Source organism: Chiroxiphia lanceolata, chromosome 7 (assembly GCF_009829145.1).
Source record: "Chiroxiphia lanceolata isolate bChiLan1 chromosome 7, bChiLan1.pri, whole genome shotgun sequence".
Lineage (NCBI taxonomy): Eukaryota > Metazoa > Chordata > Aves > Passeriformes > Pipridae > Chiroxiphia > Chiroxiphia lanceolata.
Genome location: NC_045643.1, coordinates 17024381 through 17042780, shown reverse-complemented (window position 1 = coordinate 17042780; position 18400 = coordinate 17024381). Strand labels below are relative to the sequence as shown.

At 37.9% G+C, this 18400-nt stretch overlaps 1 protein-coding gene across 1 annotated transcript in view; it reads left to right on the top strand.

Moving 5' to 3' along the window:
• Positions 1 to 18400, top strand: part of MTX2 (metaxin 2) — a 34348-nt gene that overhangs the window by 5726 nt on the left and 10222 nt on the right. Inside the window, exons 2-3 of the mRNA XM_032693717.1 lie at positions 7591 to 7638; positions 8604 to 8650. Coding sequence (XP_032549608.1) covers positions 7591 to 7638; positions 8604 to 8650 — 95 coding nt within the window. The remainder of the gene's footprint in view (positions 1 to 7590; positions 7639 to 8603; positions 8651 to 18400) is intronic.

The following is an 18400-nucleotide window of genomic DNA, read 5'->3' as shown; positions in this document are numbered from 1 at the left end:
GTGGTGGTCAGACTGCCTGCAAACGTCCTTGGGGAAGGAGGAGTTCAGACTACCACAGAGAAGAGGGAATCTCAATCTATGAGAGCTTTCAAAGGCCTGATTTAAAATATACAAACATAGATATCATGGCTAAGAAATGTCCCAATCCAGTAAGGCACTTAAGACATTAATGAATTACCTCCACTGTCCTATTCTTCACAGCTCCTGTGTGTGAAGTTTGACTTCTTGGGTCAGGGGCAAAGGACTGGAGTAGCACAAAGCAAAGGGATTGATTTAGAGATATATAAAAAGCTAATATTAAGAATTACAGAGCTTCTTTGAGGTGGAGCATTTATGCTGAATATCAGAAATAAGTAAAATAGCTCCGGCTTGTCAGGACTTTATAAATAAATCTTTTGAGATCATTTAGCTGGCATGCTCTCTGATTTTCCTGAAGATGTTCCAGGTGTTGATTTAGGAACAGCTTTTGGATTTGATTTTGTAAAGATTTTTTGGCCTCCTCTCCTGACAGGATCTCCCTCCTGTGGCCTGCCCTAGCAGCGAGAGCGCTGAGCACCCTAGAGGATTGAACCATGGACGGAAAGTCAACTCAAAGACAGTAACAGAATTGGACTATTGCTTAAATACATGCAATTAATAGCCTTCTTGGAGGGTGAAGAAGCAGATTGTGTCATGTTGAATGGCTGCTGTGGTAATGTCACATGCTGTGACTCTCACAGTGGTGCAGCTACAGGAAACTCAAATTTGAGAATTGCAACTGAGATTGAGTCTTTACATTGACTGTCTGTTCAGTCAATAGTTACTGAACAGTCATGGTTTATCTGAATTGTAACATCTCTGTGAAGGAGACCAAGGACAGATTTAAGCAAATGATGTAATTATTTGATACATAATTTAATGTATAGTGTTTAACTAGTGTGAAAGTTGCTTTTCATTTGGCAAGGCACTGTGAAACACATTTTGGTCCTCTGTCAGCAGAGCCACGGGGTTGCTGATGCTTAATTTTTTCTTGGCCCTTGTTAGTTTGCAGGATCAGACCAATATATGACATTGTCAGTGTGGGTGGGTTGAAGTGGTGGGTCTTAAGGAAGCTAATTCACAACTTTCTCCTACTTCCTTTATTGATCACTGTTAATGTACGAGATGTATACTTTTAACTGCTTTGGTTCCAAAGTGGCTGCAGCTTCACTGTATTAGTCAAAATGTACCCCTCCATTTACTTCCTGAAATAAAGATATAGAAACACACCAGTTCCTGGCATTTTCTTTTTAAACAATGTTTAGCTACTTTAAATTATGAGTGATTTGTATTAGAAGAGAATGAAGTGATCAACTGCTTCTTTTTTGATGCATTTTAACATCAAGTGGCTCCTTCCTTCTGCAATCTGGGGACAGCTTTCCATGTGCTGTTCTTTGGGTTACTGTATCTAGAGCATATTGAGCAGCAGGTCCCCCTCATATCAGCAGTCCTAGGAAAGCAAAAAGGGTAACTATTTTCCTGCTGATTATTAAGATGTTTGCTTCATAATCTTTGAAGACTTGTAAGTAATGTTGTTGGATGTGGATGTTGCCCAGATGTAAGATGAAATTTCTTTTTAGTGTTTACACTTGTGAGAAAACAGTGTTGAGAATCCTCATTATATTTTAATCAAATTTGTACCTAGGGAGAGGCTGAAGGAATTCATATGAAAATAATGCATAAGTTAATCTCTCCAGCTGTAATACTGCAATACAGATTCAAATTAATGCCAACTATTTTTGCTTGCTTTTTTAAATGGAGGTTATCTTGCCTCTTGGCTATTTTAGCAGGCCTTTAATGCTATGTGAACCAAACTGGTAAATACAGATATTTTAGCTTTTCTCCGTTTCTTATAAGTTAATATCAAAGTGTTTAAGAAGAGTGTAACAAAAAGGAAATTGATCCATGCAAATATGGTTATTTTAGAGAAGTAGTCGTTATTTTATAGGATCCATAAAACTTCATAACATTTCATGCAATTGCTCTGTCTGAGAAGGTCAGATGTTCCCAGGCCAGGTCTTAGCCTTACCTAGACAACAGCACACAGTGAACTGCATGGAAGAGATTGTTAGTCTACTGAGTTACAGAATGGAAAGAAGATATTAAAGGATAAATTGGTGGCATACTGAGAATTTGGTAAATTTTAGTTTATATGATATTTGGGGAAAAAAATTGTCTTGATTTACTTCTCACTGTATAATTTCAGTACTTGTTAAATAATCAACAAGATAGTAACATTTGGTATTAATTCTTTAGCCTTGATTCTTATTAGGCATAGGCTACTTTTATAACAGAAAATTATTTCTATCTGCACTGCCTTCCAAAAATGTTCTCGTCCCACCAGAATTCTACGGTGTTGCTAAGAGCTGAAAACAGCCTAATTTCAAGTTGAGTGTTTTGCTACAAAAACTTCTTAACTTGTTGATAACTTCATTTCCCATGCAGAGGCAGCATGCGTGATGCCTGGATCCAGAGGTCTCTGAATTTTGTCTGTGGCTGATAGTCAAGAATGCCCCAGTCTGACAACAAGCTAAATGAATGGCAGATTGGCAGGGCAGATGACAGCTCATACCCTACTGCCCCTACTGCTGAAAATGGCTAGTCACACTAGACTGCTGAAATGGCTAAATTGGTGTTTAGCATATTCTACAATTTAAAATGCAAAGTGTTTTGTGGCTTCCCATTTTCACATTCAGAGTCTTATTTTTTTTAAGTAACAGGATTAAAGGCATAACTGTAAACCATTTATTTCATTATGTCTCTTTCATCATTGTGAAGCTGCTTGGGGAAGGTGGATGAAAATATCTGTTTCCCCATCCATCCAGGCAGTGCTGACACAGGATGAATGGTTTCCCACTAATTCAGAGTGTAGGAGTTGAAACCAAGTTTTATACACTCATAAATAGACCCTGAACAGCTCAGGCAAGGAATTGGTGGGACTGAGGCACTGTAGAGTGTCTTGGGAATGCGGTGCTTCCTCTTGCTTGGGGGAATGTTGTTGCAGCCTCTCATTCTTTGAATTAAAATTCACCACTGTGCAAATATAGTATGTCCTATTTTGAGAGCTTTAGTTGGAACTGAGATGTGTGTAGGCCTCAGGTGAGCTGCTGGTCCCCTCTTCACAGTGGGGTCCAGTGCTCTAAAGTATTTCTTTGTACAGCATACGTACATTCTTTTCTCTTACTGTCCCAAAAGTATTTGGGTGGATAAAGTCTTACTGTTGAAATGTCAGTCTGAAACATCTGGAAACATTGAAATCAAATTGCTATTTGAATATCTGTCTCTGGCCTTAATGTTGCTCAAGTAAAACATTTCACCACAGAATCTGAAAAATGCACCTAATGCAACACACTTTTAGTGTCAAAGAATTTGATGAGACTGTCATGACTCATTCTGCGTTTTGAAAGTTTTTTTGTAAGAGCAGAAATTATGTATTTTCTGTCATTCTCTGACGTGACAGCTGAGGAGTTAGGAATCTGTTTTAATAGTTACAAACCCGAGTAATTAAAACTCCACTGGGAACATGCAACACACCAGTTCACAGAATTTTTTTCTAAAAGTCTAATTTGATACCTAAGAACCCTGTTATCACCTTGAAATCTGATTTCCTATGCTAAAGTGTTAATAATTAAAACACTTTGACTAACAAACACATTGAGCTTAGTGAAATTTTCATGCATTTTTAGTCATCCACAAAAACAAAGAAGATTTGGTGTAGGTGGTCTGCTTGCTGTTTGACTTTTCCAGTTGTTGGGGTACTGTATCTGCTGAATTCTCAGCACCTAGGATAACAAGGCTTATGCAGTGTCTATCTCCTTTTAATTTTCACTTCCCTGTAACTTTTGAACTCGAGCTCTTTTCAGCCAAAGTTAACAGGGGCACTGATCCCAGAGGTGGTTGTTTCCTATGACTGGTCTTATTGTTTTTATCAACAAGCAGTGTGGTAGAGGAAAAGTAGGGAAAGACAGTAATATGAGGTTTGCTTGTCCTGAACAGCAGACAATCCACATGAAAGACTAAATATTTGAATTTGTTAACCATGGGAAAAGTTTCAGTAGGGTGGGAAAACGGGAAAACAATTTTTACTGAAGACTACAAGCTTGGGAGACAGACCCATTGAAAACCACACAATAGTAATTCCTCTGATTATGGAGGCAGAAGGAAGAACCAAATAGTTCCTTATTCTTGAGAAATGTAGAGAAGCTATTCTTGTAAGACATGCTTCCAGGCAGTTATTTCATCCTGTGAGCAACTAATGATAAAAATGTCTGTTGCGTAGGATCTAACACATAAACGTGGTTCTGTGTTGAAGGCTTCTGAAGCTGAATTGACATCACATTTGTTAATTTTCTCTTTATATACCAAGTGCCACGGTAGCCGTGGTTAGCAGGAAAATGAACATCTACAGACCAGAAGATTATAGTTGCCGAAGGATAAACTGGATTTGACTTCATTAGTGCACAAATGATAAGTTTGTGAGGAGTTATTATAGCATTAATCAACTTGATGGATTGGAAATATGACAGAACTGAAGCAGCGTGTAATATTAGTGCCTATTATTCTACAAATTATGTCTTCACCTACATTCATAAGGCAAGAGTCATTGCCGTACATTAAAGATGTTACACACTTTCTCCTCTTTTGGAGGCATGTGACAACCCTTCAACGATTCCTCCTCTCTTCCCCAGCGGGGCTCTGGTCTCCCTTAGCTGCATGTTTTCACCTTACAGCTAATTAAAGGTGGCATGGGAGCTGATAGTTGAAATTTAGCTTGTACCTTATGAGCCTGGACCTCTCATGATGCAGTGTAGATTTAAACTTCTTGCTCCATCAGAAAAAAAAATTATTTCATACTCTTAAATGTCTTGGAAGAAGGAGAATGAGTAGAAATTGGAAGGTATTGAAGTGAATGGATATTTAATTATTTGATTTCCAGAGGATTGCACAGACTTTGTGTTTGTATCCCTGGTATCACTGAAGATGATGCAATTCTGAATGCATACTGCAGAATTCTTTTTTCTAGGATATGATTGAATCTTAATGTGAAACTGATTGTTTTAAAATCCGGTCTGTGTAGTGATAGTGAAATCAGCTATCTTTGATCTGTTCTGCATACAAAGAACTGAAGGCTTTGGTTCAAGGTTTGTGAACATGTGTCTACCTCATCCAAACCTGGTCAGAATTGTGATGACCACCCTGTGAAGACTGTCAAGTGCCAAGTGCAGGGGGTATTATTCATTCATTTTCTTAGAACTGCTGAAGTTTGGAGTTTGTACTGATAATGAAGGCTGAGATTTTCGTGTGGCTGTTTGTCCTTATTTCATTTACTTGTCAAAAGCCATGTTAGTACACAACTAAACTGTGAATGAGTTTGAACTAGTCTTGTCCTTTCCTTCCCCCAAGTTGGGTGTGTGCTTCTGTGTACTAAGGCCGTTAGATAAGGATTTCATATAATGAAATTAGGGTCAACAGATACGGTCCATGGAAATGTGTCAGTGATAGTAGCTTGGGGAAGTAAGATTCAAGCTGATAAGGGCAAACGAGTTACAAACAACATTCTTCTTGTGTTTCAATTTATAGCATGGATATGGCATGCCTTATCAGCAGTTTAGTTTTGGATTCTGTGTGCCAAAAAGCTGTTGTGTCTGTGTGTATATCTCTCTCTATATTTCCATGGCTGCATATAGCTTAGTGCCAAAATCAGACTGGAATTAGCATCAGAATTTCTTGAAATATACCGAGCTCTTTTGTTGGAAAATGAAGAGTCTGCTTAATTTTCGTGGTCCTGAAATATTTCAGCCATGTGCTTGCGTAAAAAATAGGCCAGTTCCAGTTTGGGCTGGAATCCAAGAGTTAGTTAAAAATCTGACATTTCAGTCAGAAGAGAATCAGGCAAAAAATTTCAGTAGGAATGGGCCCGTGGAGTTGAAGCTCTCTGTGCCATTGTGGGCATGTAAAAGGGAAGTTTTCACTGTTTGGCTGGAGCATTTACAAGATTAACCTTCATGACTTAGTAACTTTTGTAAGTATCTCAGAGTCCAGCACTGATAAGTTTGCTAAAATATAGTAATAACATTCTTAATTTCCTCATTCCATTTGCTCCTACAAGACTTCAGTGGACTTGAAGAAAGGTATGTTAGATAAATTATTTTAAACGGTTAAGGTCGTAGTACGGCAGACACTATCTTAGTCTCTTTTTATTTAAAGATGTAAATGTACTTCCACCTCAAGAATTTTTACTCCAGGGCAAAACTGTAATGGAGGGGCGTAAAACCAATAGCTGCTACAATAAAACATAAAACATTTTTTCATGACACTTAAATGTGATTAGTTGCTTTCTCATGCCCATACAAGTATAGCTCTGATAGGCTCTGTGCCTTAATGTTAGAGGCAGTGACCTTCACAAAACTGTGTACAGTGTTTTAAGCTTTATATTCTATGTGACTTCCATAAAAGTTAATACTTCATGAATATCCAAAAGGAATGATAGTTAAAAAATTTTTTTCTTTGAGTTCTAGAGGCAGAAGTGCAAAGAATGACCTTACTGAAGCCAGTGACTTGCTTAAACCACACATAGCTATTTATAGACATTATAGCGTTAAAAAAATAATTTACATGATTAGAGCATTAATTTTGCTTCCAAATAACTATTTTGGGTAGAATGCAAGGTTTGAACTGATATTTAAAAATAGATTTTTAATCAGACATTAACAAGAAATGTAATGGAGACAAAACAATGATGAACTCTTACCTTAATGCTACTATTAACAGTAAATTGGTACTGATTATTATTTTTGCCTTCCCATATACTCAAGTGGTGTATGCTTGATTACACACAACAGTTCTCAACTGGAAGATGTGATTGTCTTTTATTTCCTTGTCTCGTTTTTTTTTTTTTAACAACTGCTCAACTGTTTTGAACAACTGATGATGCAGTTTTTTGAATGCATATTGACATTCCCATGTTAGGGTTGATCTGTACATAACTCAAAGTGATAGGTAGCCCCAGTCACCCTGGTGGGTACATTTCTGAGATGCCCAAGCAGTTGGATTAGTGTGTATTATGTTGTGTGAGGACATAACTTCAAAAGGCAGAAAGCTTTTCTGTTTCCCCAGAGCGTTCTTGACACTTGGTTTGGAGGTTTGTGCCTCTCTCCTCTGTGTCTTGTTCTATTCTCTACAGAATTCTTTGTTTAGTATCTTAATAAATAGTTGCTCTTGGAAGTGGCCAGAATTAGGATGAGAATGTGCACAAGGATGTCCTTACAGTGGAGGGAAAATAGCTGCTTTAGCTGCTTGAGAATTACAAGGCTGTTCTGTAATGTAGCTTGAACTTCAGCTCTTCTTGTAACATTACATTTTGGGACTTTCTGCTCTGTGATGTCCCTCTGTGAGCAGGAGAGAGAAGTATGGGAGAAGAGAGTGACAGTGGGACATTTTTAGGGCACGTTTAAATCTTGCATCAGCATCTTTGCAGTTTAAGTTCCTGCTCTAGGTAACATTCGTGTTCAGTTAGCATTTGCAAGCACATTGTTGTTTGTCTTGAGTAATTAATGTCTCCTCTTTCCACAGCCGCAGAGCCTTGGCCTGAAAATGCTGCGTTGTATCAGCAACTGAAGGGTGGGTACACTGGTTTTGGCAATTAATAATTACTTTATTTTTAGAGAACACATTATATATGCACTAAGATAATTAACTGCAAGGAAGCACAGAAACTGTTAAAAGAGTCCTTTGTGTTGTTTGTCTGGTCAGAGGTTTTAGCTATGTTTGCATCTGCCAATATAAACCAGCTATTCATGGCCTATAAGGTCCTTGGTTTATTATTGACTCATTATATTGGCTGCTGTAGGCAGTGTAAAATGATGTGGTTGCAGGCACAGTTGGCAGATTTACTGCACCAATAGCTGAGGCAGCAGATTTTTGAAGTCTTGTGGTAAAGTGGGCTCTCAGTAAAAAGGAACTGTTAAAATGTATAGGCTAGGATGGTTCAGGCTCCCTTTAGCAGCTCTTCATATATCATCAGATCACATTATGGCCCCCATTTGGGGCTCAGCAGCCTGCTACAGTTGTCAGAAGACTGCAAAGTAATGAAGACTAATAGGTAGCAGCCCTAGTCTTCTAAGCATGGAATTTTTATTGCAGTGAACTTGTCATCTTTCTTTTGTGTGACAGACCTAGACACAGTGTGCAATATTAACTGCAAGCTGCTTTTATAGGTTTCTGAATACTTTTACTTTTTAGCCAGAGGAGGTATGAAGATGTGATTTTATTTAACTTTGATTAGAAGAAGAGTAATTGGCATAAAAGTCAAGCATTTGGATTTTTAGTTGTGAGCGTTTTTTATTGTATATTGTTGGTATTATATGATAAGTGCAATTGCATTGGCAGGAGAAAAAATCCTGTTTTTTTAAAAATCTTTTTAATATTCGTATCACAGATTTTTTAGTCCAGCTGCATAATAATTATATATGTGCTCCTTGTTTTATGTGTCAGAAATGCAACCCAGAGTGGTTTACAGTTACAGGTCAGTAGCTAAATGTGCGCTGTTTTTTTGTAATTGTGTGTTGGTTTTTTTCTTTCAACAGATGAACAAATTTTGCTTTCTGATAATGCATCTTCCCTTGCTGTTCAGGTAAAATGTCATATTTTCTAAACTAAAGATGTCAATTCCATTTTATTTTTTGAAATATTATGTAGCTAAAGTAGCTCTATTTAGCTAAATGGTTAATTAAAGAATTATTTCTGCCAAAATCAGTGACTTATTTCCTGCATCTGATTTGCCTTACATTGTCATTGGAGTGCCAGAGCCTAAAGGACTTGAGGACTTTGAAAGTCCTGTGTAGAGTGCTGCTACTTGTACTTCTATTTATATTGGTCTATGTTTGTACAGTATCTGTTTGTCTGCTTACTGTGGGAACTGTGCATGATTCATACCTTTTGTCACTTGTTATGCATGTTTGTCTTGTAACATTTTGCATGATGTTTGCTGCTTATTTAATTCTCAAAGCTAATACTGCCCCAAGCTCAAGGCATATTTACTTCATGCTGTGGCCATCACATCTCTGTATGTCTCTGATAGGTTTTTTTGAATTTCATCATGTATACAGACTTGAGATCCAATGTGGTTTTTAGAAATAGTCCATATAATTGACAAACTTGTACCTCTAATTGACTGAATAGCACCTCTGTGGCTGTGAAATCCGTGTAATCTCCATTAACCTGTTAGGTTCAGTAACCCCAAATGTCAAGGGGACGTTTTTGCCGTTAGTAGAGAAGGCCTGGCTGTCAGAAGTGGTGGAGAGCAGGATGTCCATAAGGTTCTTGTTCTTCAAAGCAACTTTGCTGCGGCTTTGCTTAGCAGGGAGTTGCACTGTTCTAATGCTTCTTGCTTTTTGTGTGTGATCCAGCACAGAGAAGCTCCAGCAAGCAGTCTTTGACTGCTACCTGAAAAAATCACGTTTCATTTAGCCAAAGCGGGACACTTGGAGGCTGTAACTAACATAAAAGGTTAGGATCATTTGGTCGAGGTAACTACTTCCAGGATCTCTTAACTTTTTTCTGGCAATCAAGGAAATACCTCTAAGAGTAAATTCTATCACAGCAAGAAGATAGCTTTATCCTTTGCTGGAAAGAGGAGTTATCTTTGATACACCTAATAAATGGGACAGTGTTTATTTGTTTGGGCAGTATGTTTTATATTGTGCCTCACAGTAACGCCAGTAAGTTTTTTTTGTTGCTCACTTTATGTCAGTGTTTCTTTTTACTCCAGCAACTGTATTTTTTTGTGGTTCTTATGAATTTTCTTAGTGTCTAACAATGCATGTATGTGTGGCTTGTATTTAAAACACAACCCCCCGACCCACCAGCAAAAAATTTCCTTTTCTAATGCATCATTTTGCTATACCGTTTCCAGTCCATTGTTATCCTACACATGTCACTTAGATGATAAATTAACTATAATATATTAAAAAAGCTTGTTTTTCTTCAATATTCTCTAGCTGGACAGCTGATAGTAGCCATGACTATAAATATGACTCTGGTAGATATCTGATCTTAAACTTCGTAGAATAATTTTGTATTGGGGAATCATATAAATTTTTAAGAACTCGTGTAATATGGTTGTGACTGTGAAAGAATAACTGTCCCTGGTGTCTCTCATCTTTTTTTAAATGATACTAGGATATGCAGTTACGTATTGTAGCTTAATGATCAGAAAGGTTTAAACATATCGGTGTCTTTTGCATAAGGAAATTGATGACTTCCTGTCTTTCAGAATTTTATTTTGATGAGAGCCTATTATCTTTTTACTGGATATCTTTTTGCTGGAGTTTTGGGGGTTTTTTGGGGGGGAGGGGGTTGGGAGTTGGAATGTGTGCCTTTTTCTGAAGAAAAATTTGGAATGAGGGATAGGAGGAGAAATAGGAGTTGGTACCTGAGACTTTTTTCCCACTATTGCCATTCCTTTTCCCCCGTTACTGATTTGGGGCACGTGAATGTCACCAGAGCAGATATGAAAGATAAAAAACTTGTTTGTGGCTTGTTGAACTTCCACGTGGTGAAAACATATCAGAAGTTTGAGTCTTTCTGGTCTAGTGTATGGAGTCAGCCACCATCAAATCTTTGAGAAACATGGTTCACAACCAGACTCTGAATGTGCTGCAGCCCGTCTTTCAGGTATTTCTTAAAATCTCCTCATAGCACCTCTTCATAGCGCTGCTCTGGGATAGGACTCAGAGGGACATACATGCAGATATCTCTATATAAAATAACGAATACAACCCAATGCCATAGTAAGTAACTAGTCAGAGTAAAACTTGACTGTTTGGAAGTTGCCAACCCTGCAATACAGATGGCACTTCATGTATCTCTTGTCAACGGAGCAGATCAAGTAGACAGCAGAGCAAGCTGCTCTCAGTGTATGTGTCATTAGTGAGTAGTGAGGGTTGTGGGTTGAACCCAGGAAGTTGATTGAGTCTTGCTGTTTTAATAATGATTGGACTTATGACTTCTCATTGTGCAGTAAAATCTGGACTCCTAATGTCAGATAGGAGAGGGGAGAACAGTCTTCTGGGAATTGCTAAGTAACGGTGGTGGTGCCTTCAATAGTTAAAAAAAACCCTAAACACAAAAAATCCCTGTCATCTTATGGAACTTCTATGTTGATTCTGGTAGGGTTGTTTATTTTATTTTTTGTTTGTTTACTTTTTAATTCCTGTTCTTCACATTGTTGATTTTGGAAACAGACTAATTTGGCAATTTCTCTGTCTTTTACTGGGTTCAGATACTTTATATTTGCTGAAAGTGCAACATAATTTCAAGTGAATTAGTGCATTATCTCTGGTACATCTTGGTGTTTGCTCTCCTTGTTTGTTAACTTGAAGTAGTGTATTATACAGTCCTGTTGAAAGTGAAGTCCACTAGTTCTTAGGCTACAAAATCTTGATATTGAATAAAATTTTATTTTCACTGCAAATGAATTAAAATCAAGGGAAAATACTAATCAGTAATGATTATTCAGCTATTGGAAAGAGAATATTTGTACACAGAATGAAGGCTCTGTTCTTGTGAGACATTCAGCACTCTTCCCATCAAAGTTAATGAAAACACAGACACCTCCTGGGTAACATGACTCATGGTTAAAACCATTCTCTGTGTATTTATTGTACAGCTTCTGTTATACAGCATTCCTACTGACCAGGCTTCTCATAGTGAAAAAAGCCACCAAAACTAGTGCATGAATACACAATTATATTTCAATAACGAAACAACTCCACAACTTCAAGGAGGGAAAAATGGAGTTTTAGATGTATTAAAACTGAATTACCATATTTCAGTCTGAAGCAGAGGGCCTGTCCGGGCTCCATCTCCTTATTGATACCTGGTGCAGGTAAAGCCATGTTGTTTAGTACCTGGGTGGAAGTAGTGTGGCTGAGTAGGAGGGAGGGGGTTAATACAGCTACACTGTGCCAGGCCTTGCCTCAAATGGCAGCTCAGAGCATCTCTTTGAACTGTTCCAACTTGTCTGGAGGAGGAATGTGGATGTTGAGACTGCCTCCTTTATTACAGGTTCTTCTGAAATCTTTATGCAGATAGTCTCATAGCCTTGTTCAGAAGGCTGTCTAAAATGTTCAGGATTCTGGAAATTCTCATAGATGTCCTGAGGTTATAGAGCCTGCAGCTCATTATGTTAAGATATGTATTAACGGCTTGTGCAATTGATGTCCTTGTAAGTGGTCTTAATATATTCCAGGGAAGTGCTTCTAGAATTGTCTGTTCTTAGTCCTGAATGACAGAAGGATGTTTGGGCAATTTAAAATTGTGTTACACAGACCAATTGCTTATTTACTTCAACAAGTAATCAAATAAATGTGTAAATCACACATGATTAATTGCCCTTGACAGATTTGTGATTTTTTTTTCTGTGTGTGTGTATGAATTGTGGTTTGGTTTTTCTCTAGACAAAACATTAGCAGAAATTTGAACTTGTTGCTGAGGCTTAAACAAAGGCTTGGTACTGAAATGAAAATCTGCCAAATCCCTTTTTTATAAAGAGCATAAAACCTGGAATTCTTCATGGTGAGAAATGCAGTATCAACATAATCAATCTAGCAGCATTGTGTTGTTGCTGAAAACATGCTGAAACCCCAAGATATGCAGGTAGTGTTTGTGAGTGAAACATCTTTCATATAGTTCTAAGATGAAATTACCTTTGAATGAATAGAATCTTCATTTATCTTCAAAACCTCTGTGCTACCAGTGAATCCACTCTTTCCACCTTCTACAACAAGAATTACATTATGCCATTAGAGCAGTGCCATGCTGCAGTGTAAAATAGATTGTTTTGGAGAATGAACGTGGCTTTGCTATAAATTACGTTCACAGGTACAGAGGAATTTGTTATTTTGTTTAAAATAGTCACAAATATAATTAAGCTCTTAATTTATGTTAAACTACACAGGTGGCCATTACCATAACTGTATTAGGAATTTAATCTGTCACTCAAGGAATGATACTGAACAGTTTTCATTTATAACCTTAGACACACTATTTCAGTTACAGGGTCTGCAGCTGTTTGATATGAAAACTGAATTATTCTGTAGATTTGTTCATGGTTTTTAATTTTAAAATGTGTTCCTGCAATAAAGTAGAGAATAACTCTTTAGTTGTCATCACATACTGTCCTTTGTATGCTCATGAAATAACGTAAAAATGAAAACATAAAATGCCTTTCACTCTTTCTTCATAACATTATTGTGTGAGTGCCTTTAGAAGTGCTGCTGAATAAGATACTCTCTTATTCATCTTGTTCTTTATTAAATGTTTAGCCATTCGAATGCCTTGTTCTTTATTAAAAAGTAATCATGAATATATCTTCTTCAAATGAAGCCTGGACTGTGCCATCTGAAAATAGTGTTCCTCATGTGGGGGCATAAGTTGTGAACTATTTGAGTCTTGGCATAAGTAATTTCATTCTTGCCTCTGATCTCAGAAACTGCAATCTGGATATGATTTACGTCAAGTTGTAACTCATTTTTAATGAGTATGTGTGTTTGCTTGTATGTGTTTTCTGAGAGGGAACTGGAGGGGAAGAGGAGAGTGTTGTGATGGAGCTCTGCCAGGGTGATTCACTGCCTGATGTGTGTTTTATATCCAGCTGACGGTGTCCAAACAGCCCTTCCTTTGCTGGGCAGGGCAAAGAGGAAGGGAGAGCAAGAGTGAAAATCACAGCTAAAACAATTAACTGTAGGAATAAATACAAAACTCCTCCCTCCCTTCTCTTACTCCTTGCCCCTGTTTCTCGTGCACAGTCACTTTCCATCCTTGTCATCCTAGGAAGGCACAATGCCATTGTGCCTTCTTGCATTGTTTCAAGGGCAGCAGCAGCAGCAGCGGAGATGCGAATGTCAATTGTGTGAGGAGGAAGGGGAGGGTGGAGTGAGTTGTCCCGTGTCTGGCTGTGGTTTCTGGGCTCTGGGCTTTTGAACTGTGCCAAATCAGCACAAAGGTGATTGCTCTGATTATTTTTTTTTAGATAACTGAAATCCAATATACTACCTACATTTTGAATTTTAAATTGGGTGGGCTATAAGAAAAAACCTTACATTGATTGTGTCCGTTAAGCAATGCTATTGTAAATGTACTCCTTAATTCTGGCAGGAGGTGTCACCTGCCATGATTGAAATGAATGATAGGCATAAGACTGTTGATTAATTTTGTAACAAGTGTCACCTCAAAGCTTCCTATTGGCCCTTTTACACATGGCTACTGATCCTTTGCTCTCGCAGCAAAAATAGGAACTTGCTTGTTTCACCTGCCTTTGAAAACAGTGGCCCATTCTGCTCTCTGTGAGTAGAAGACAGTGCAATACAAACCACCAGACTGTGGATCAGTGTGCACTAGGGCAGGAAAGGCACTTGAGAGGCTTATACATACTTTTCTTCAGTTTGTTGTCCCACAACTCTTTCTTCCCTAGTCTATAACACTATATATTGGGAGAGCGGGGAAGGGCAGGCATAATTCATCTGGTGGCATCTTTTTTCCTCCCTCTTCTCCCTCTCTCATGGATGTGCAGCAACCAACCCTCCACCTTTCTGTCTACAGCAAGGTCTCCCATTAAAAACAAGGTGCGCAGGGGCAGTAGCAACTCTGTAGACTCGATGGCTTCAGTCTGGAAGAAGAGAGGTGTCATTGCCAAAAGTACATTTCTCCCTTCCCATTCCAGGTGCCAGGAGAGTAGATGGTGCTACAGGTAGAGAGGCTGGAAGAGTGTGAGAGGAGGCTGCTAGCCCACAGGAAAGAGAGGCAGAGGCGTGTGTGGGAGAGAAGTCGACAGACCGTATTAAGCCAAATCTTTATTTTTTAATGCCTTTATCTGTTTTTCACATTAACCTCATCCAAAGAAAGGACACACTTTGTTCCGGAAATAACTTAAAGTGTTTGTGGCAGAGATATTAACTGTGAGTTACTAAACTGGACAGTTTTCCAGGCATCTGCTTCAGCCATTGGCCAGTGTCAATACTGCACAAGAAATCTAGCCCCAGTTTTTAAAATTATCAAAATGCAGACAATCAGTGGAATATATGGATAAAAAAGGCACTCCTGCTGATACCAGGGAAATAAACTCAGTTCTTCCCAATCTGAGATTTCATCATTCTTGTTTTATGCTGCATTAAATAGTATGGACCATGAAATTATTCATTCCTTTTAAAAGCCTGAGCATTTTAGTTTGATGTCCTTCAGTTGTAGTGAATTTTGTATATTTATACTTGAAGGAAGTTTCCTTTATTTGTGTTAAGTCTGCTGGACAAGCATCTCTTAATCTTCTCTAACAGGGGCCAGGGTAAATAAGAGTGTTAATCCCTTCTGTTCGTGAATTGATCGAATTAGTTAACTCTTCGGATAGGTGTTAAGCATAAAACCCACCAAGTTTATTCATTCCAGGAAGAATTCAGTTCTCTTTTCCTGCTGAGAGTTTGCTTGGAATAGCTTAAAGTATTTATGAACTTTTTCAGTGAACGTCTTCAGAATTACTTTGGACTAGAAAACTTTAGATGAAGTAACGTGTACTTTTTCAGAAGAATTGCAGCTGCTGTAGTATTACTGTATGAGAATCCTAGGTGCTGGAGGAGATCCAGGTTGTGGCCTGTAATAGTCACCCTCTTCATTCTTTGGTAGTACATTTTTTTTTTTCCAGAGGAGAAAAGAGCAGGAAATTTAATGCTGTTTTTTGGAATTTCAAGCATCTTTACAAGGTATGACAGGCTGTGCTCAGTTATGTATCTTGTTTCTAGTTTTGCTGTTACTGTCTTGCTTACCATTTTTAGGTGAATTTTTATAAGGATGTGATTAACTAGCTTGTGTATCACTTGAAATTCAGTTGGCCCCTTTCAGTCCTTTTTTTAATTCTTCACCCAACTTTATGATGTTAACAATAATCTCTGATGTACTAGAATAAGCCTGGGCCCTTGATCTTTCAGATTGCTCAGCTTTTGATACTGTGTCTTTGAAGGGGTGTTGATATCTCCGTAAATCTCAGCAGAACTGCACTGGGGTGGTTTTAGCCTTCAATCTCTTGTCCTTGACTCCAAAAGGACTCAGAGGAGCTGAGCACACTCCCATTTCCTAATGGTTTCTCTCACAAGAAAAGCAGGGGTTTACTTGGCTTCTCAAATTATGTGTGCGAGGTACCCAAAGGGAAATGAGATTATTTCATCCCTGAGCTGAAACAATCAGTGTTCCACAGCATCTTTTATCAGAGTAGGAAGCCATGGCAGTCTGATACCATCTGCACACCAAATGTGCTGGTTCTTGACATGCTACATGAGTGGACAAAAAGGGAACAAATCCTCCCTTGATCACTAGGCTGAAGCATTAAATGAGATAAAGATTCAAAAAAATTGCTGCTTTGTCCTATGTTGTCTCTGTAGGATTTCTTTGATCTGTGCTAATTTCAAATATTTTGGTAAGAGTTCATACCACTTACTAACATCAGTTATTGTCTAAAATCTAGTTTATCTAGTTGAATGCACCAGAAGAAAAGTTAGAGGTTTTCTGCCGGTGGATATTTATAAGAATGCATTGGTCATGATCCTTGTCCTTTTTTTTTTCTAAAAGAAACTCATTTCCATAAATATGGAATGCATTCACTGTGCTTGAAAAGCCAAAAACACCTGTGTTTTTAATGCTAATAATTTCCAAAGCCTGTCAGTTACATCAGTGAAAGAATGTGAGTACTCTCATAGCAATGCAAATTGCAAGGCTTATTTCTTAGGCTAAGTCCTCACAGTTTGGGTTTGTACTGTCTCCTTTTATCGGTTCATGAGTGTTTTATGAGTGTTTTAGTCAAATTGAAGGGTATCAGTGAACCATTAGTTTAAGATGAATCAAGAAGTAGATACTGGCCTACTTCTCTAGGTAATGATTAGTTAAGCAGTATAGATCCAGTAAGGATTAAACTTGTCTTATATTGTGGATCTTTCATTTTCCTGCAGAACAGTATGTAATGAGCACTTAAAATTGAACAGGTTATGCTTTGGATACAAGTTACAGGGCAACATACTGGTCTTTTAATTCCCTGGGCTTTTATATTTTTAAAACTGTTATAGTAGGTTGGGGGTTTTTTAATTGTTTTTTTTTTGAGGTTTATTGTATTTTACATTTAGGTTATATTATTAATATTATATATTATATACTTAGGTTTATTTCACCACTCATCTTAAAAGTTGATCCTGCATATAGACAAAGAGTGAAGTGGAATAGGTCTTGGCACAGGGATGCTGAAGGGGGGTTACTGGAAAGGCCTTGTAAGGCTGCTGAAGGGGCAGCTCTAGTAGCCAGTGGTCAGTGTTCAGAACCTTTCAGGGGGACTGCTGGGGTGAATGCAGAACCAGATGGGCTTGCACCATTTTAATATTAAATCATTCTTCAGTTTCTCTGTCTCTGTCCTGGTCTCCCATTTATGAAGCATTCATCAGAACTGAAGATGACTATTCTGAGGAAGTTTTCTCAGGTTTTTGGTTTGGTGTTTACTTTAGGGTCTTTAATTTTTTAAATTTTTTTTTTAACCTTACTGAGGGTAGACTGACTCATTTCTAATGTTACTAGAATCCATGCTTTATTGTGCAGAGTAGCAAACATTTTTATATAGTTAATACTTATTTCCACATTAGAGCTCAAATTTAGTTCAGTCTCCCCTTTCCTCTTTTCTTTACAAAATACAAAAAGGCACATGGATCCAGTGTGTTTGCATTTTTGAGATGCCAAAATGTCAGTGCATTCTGAATCCCCTTTGCACTAGGCCAGAGACTGAGGTGGAATTTCCCTGCCAGGTGTAAATAAGGGTTGATATTCCTTACTCTGTGGATGTTTATTGAGGAGAAGGAGAGAAAGAAAGCTCAGATTTGATGGAAACTTGTTAGACCTCTTTACACTGAAGAGATTTTATAGTTTAGCTTCTGTACTGAGGACTTTTTCAGTTGCAAACTATTTTTGGTAGGAACCTTGTACTATGTAGGAGCCTATGTACAATGCAAGGTACAGTTGGCAGTATTTTGCTAAAGCAGCTCATGTAACCGAAGTGTTCTGTGCCAGCATGTCTAATTTTTGATATGCTGATACAAAAAAGTAAAAATAGTTTTCTGATTCATCTCCTTTTACTTAAATATGTCTCTGCACTTACAAGCTTTTCGGCTTCACATATTGCCCTAGTTCCAGTGCTGCCCAGACTTCTTTTTCTTCTGAACTTGCAGTCTGAATAGTACATGGCAGTTGCAAAATTCCTCTCTGTAGAATTGCAGTTAATTTAGTGCCTTACTGTGAAAGAAATTAATTTGGTAAGCCTAGACCAAATGAAACCTCACATTTTTTGAGATTAAATTCAACA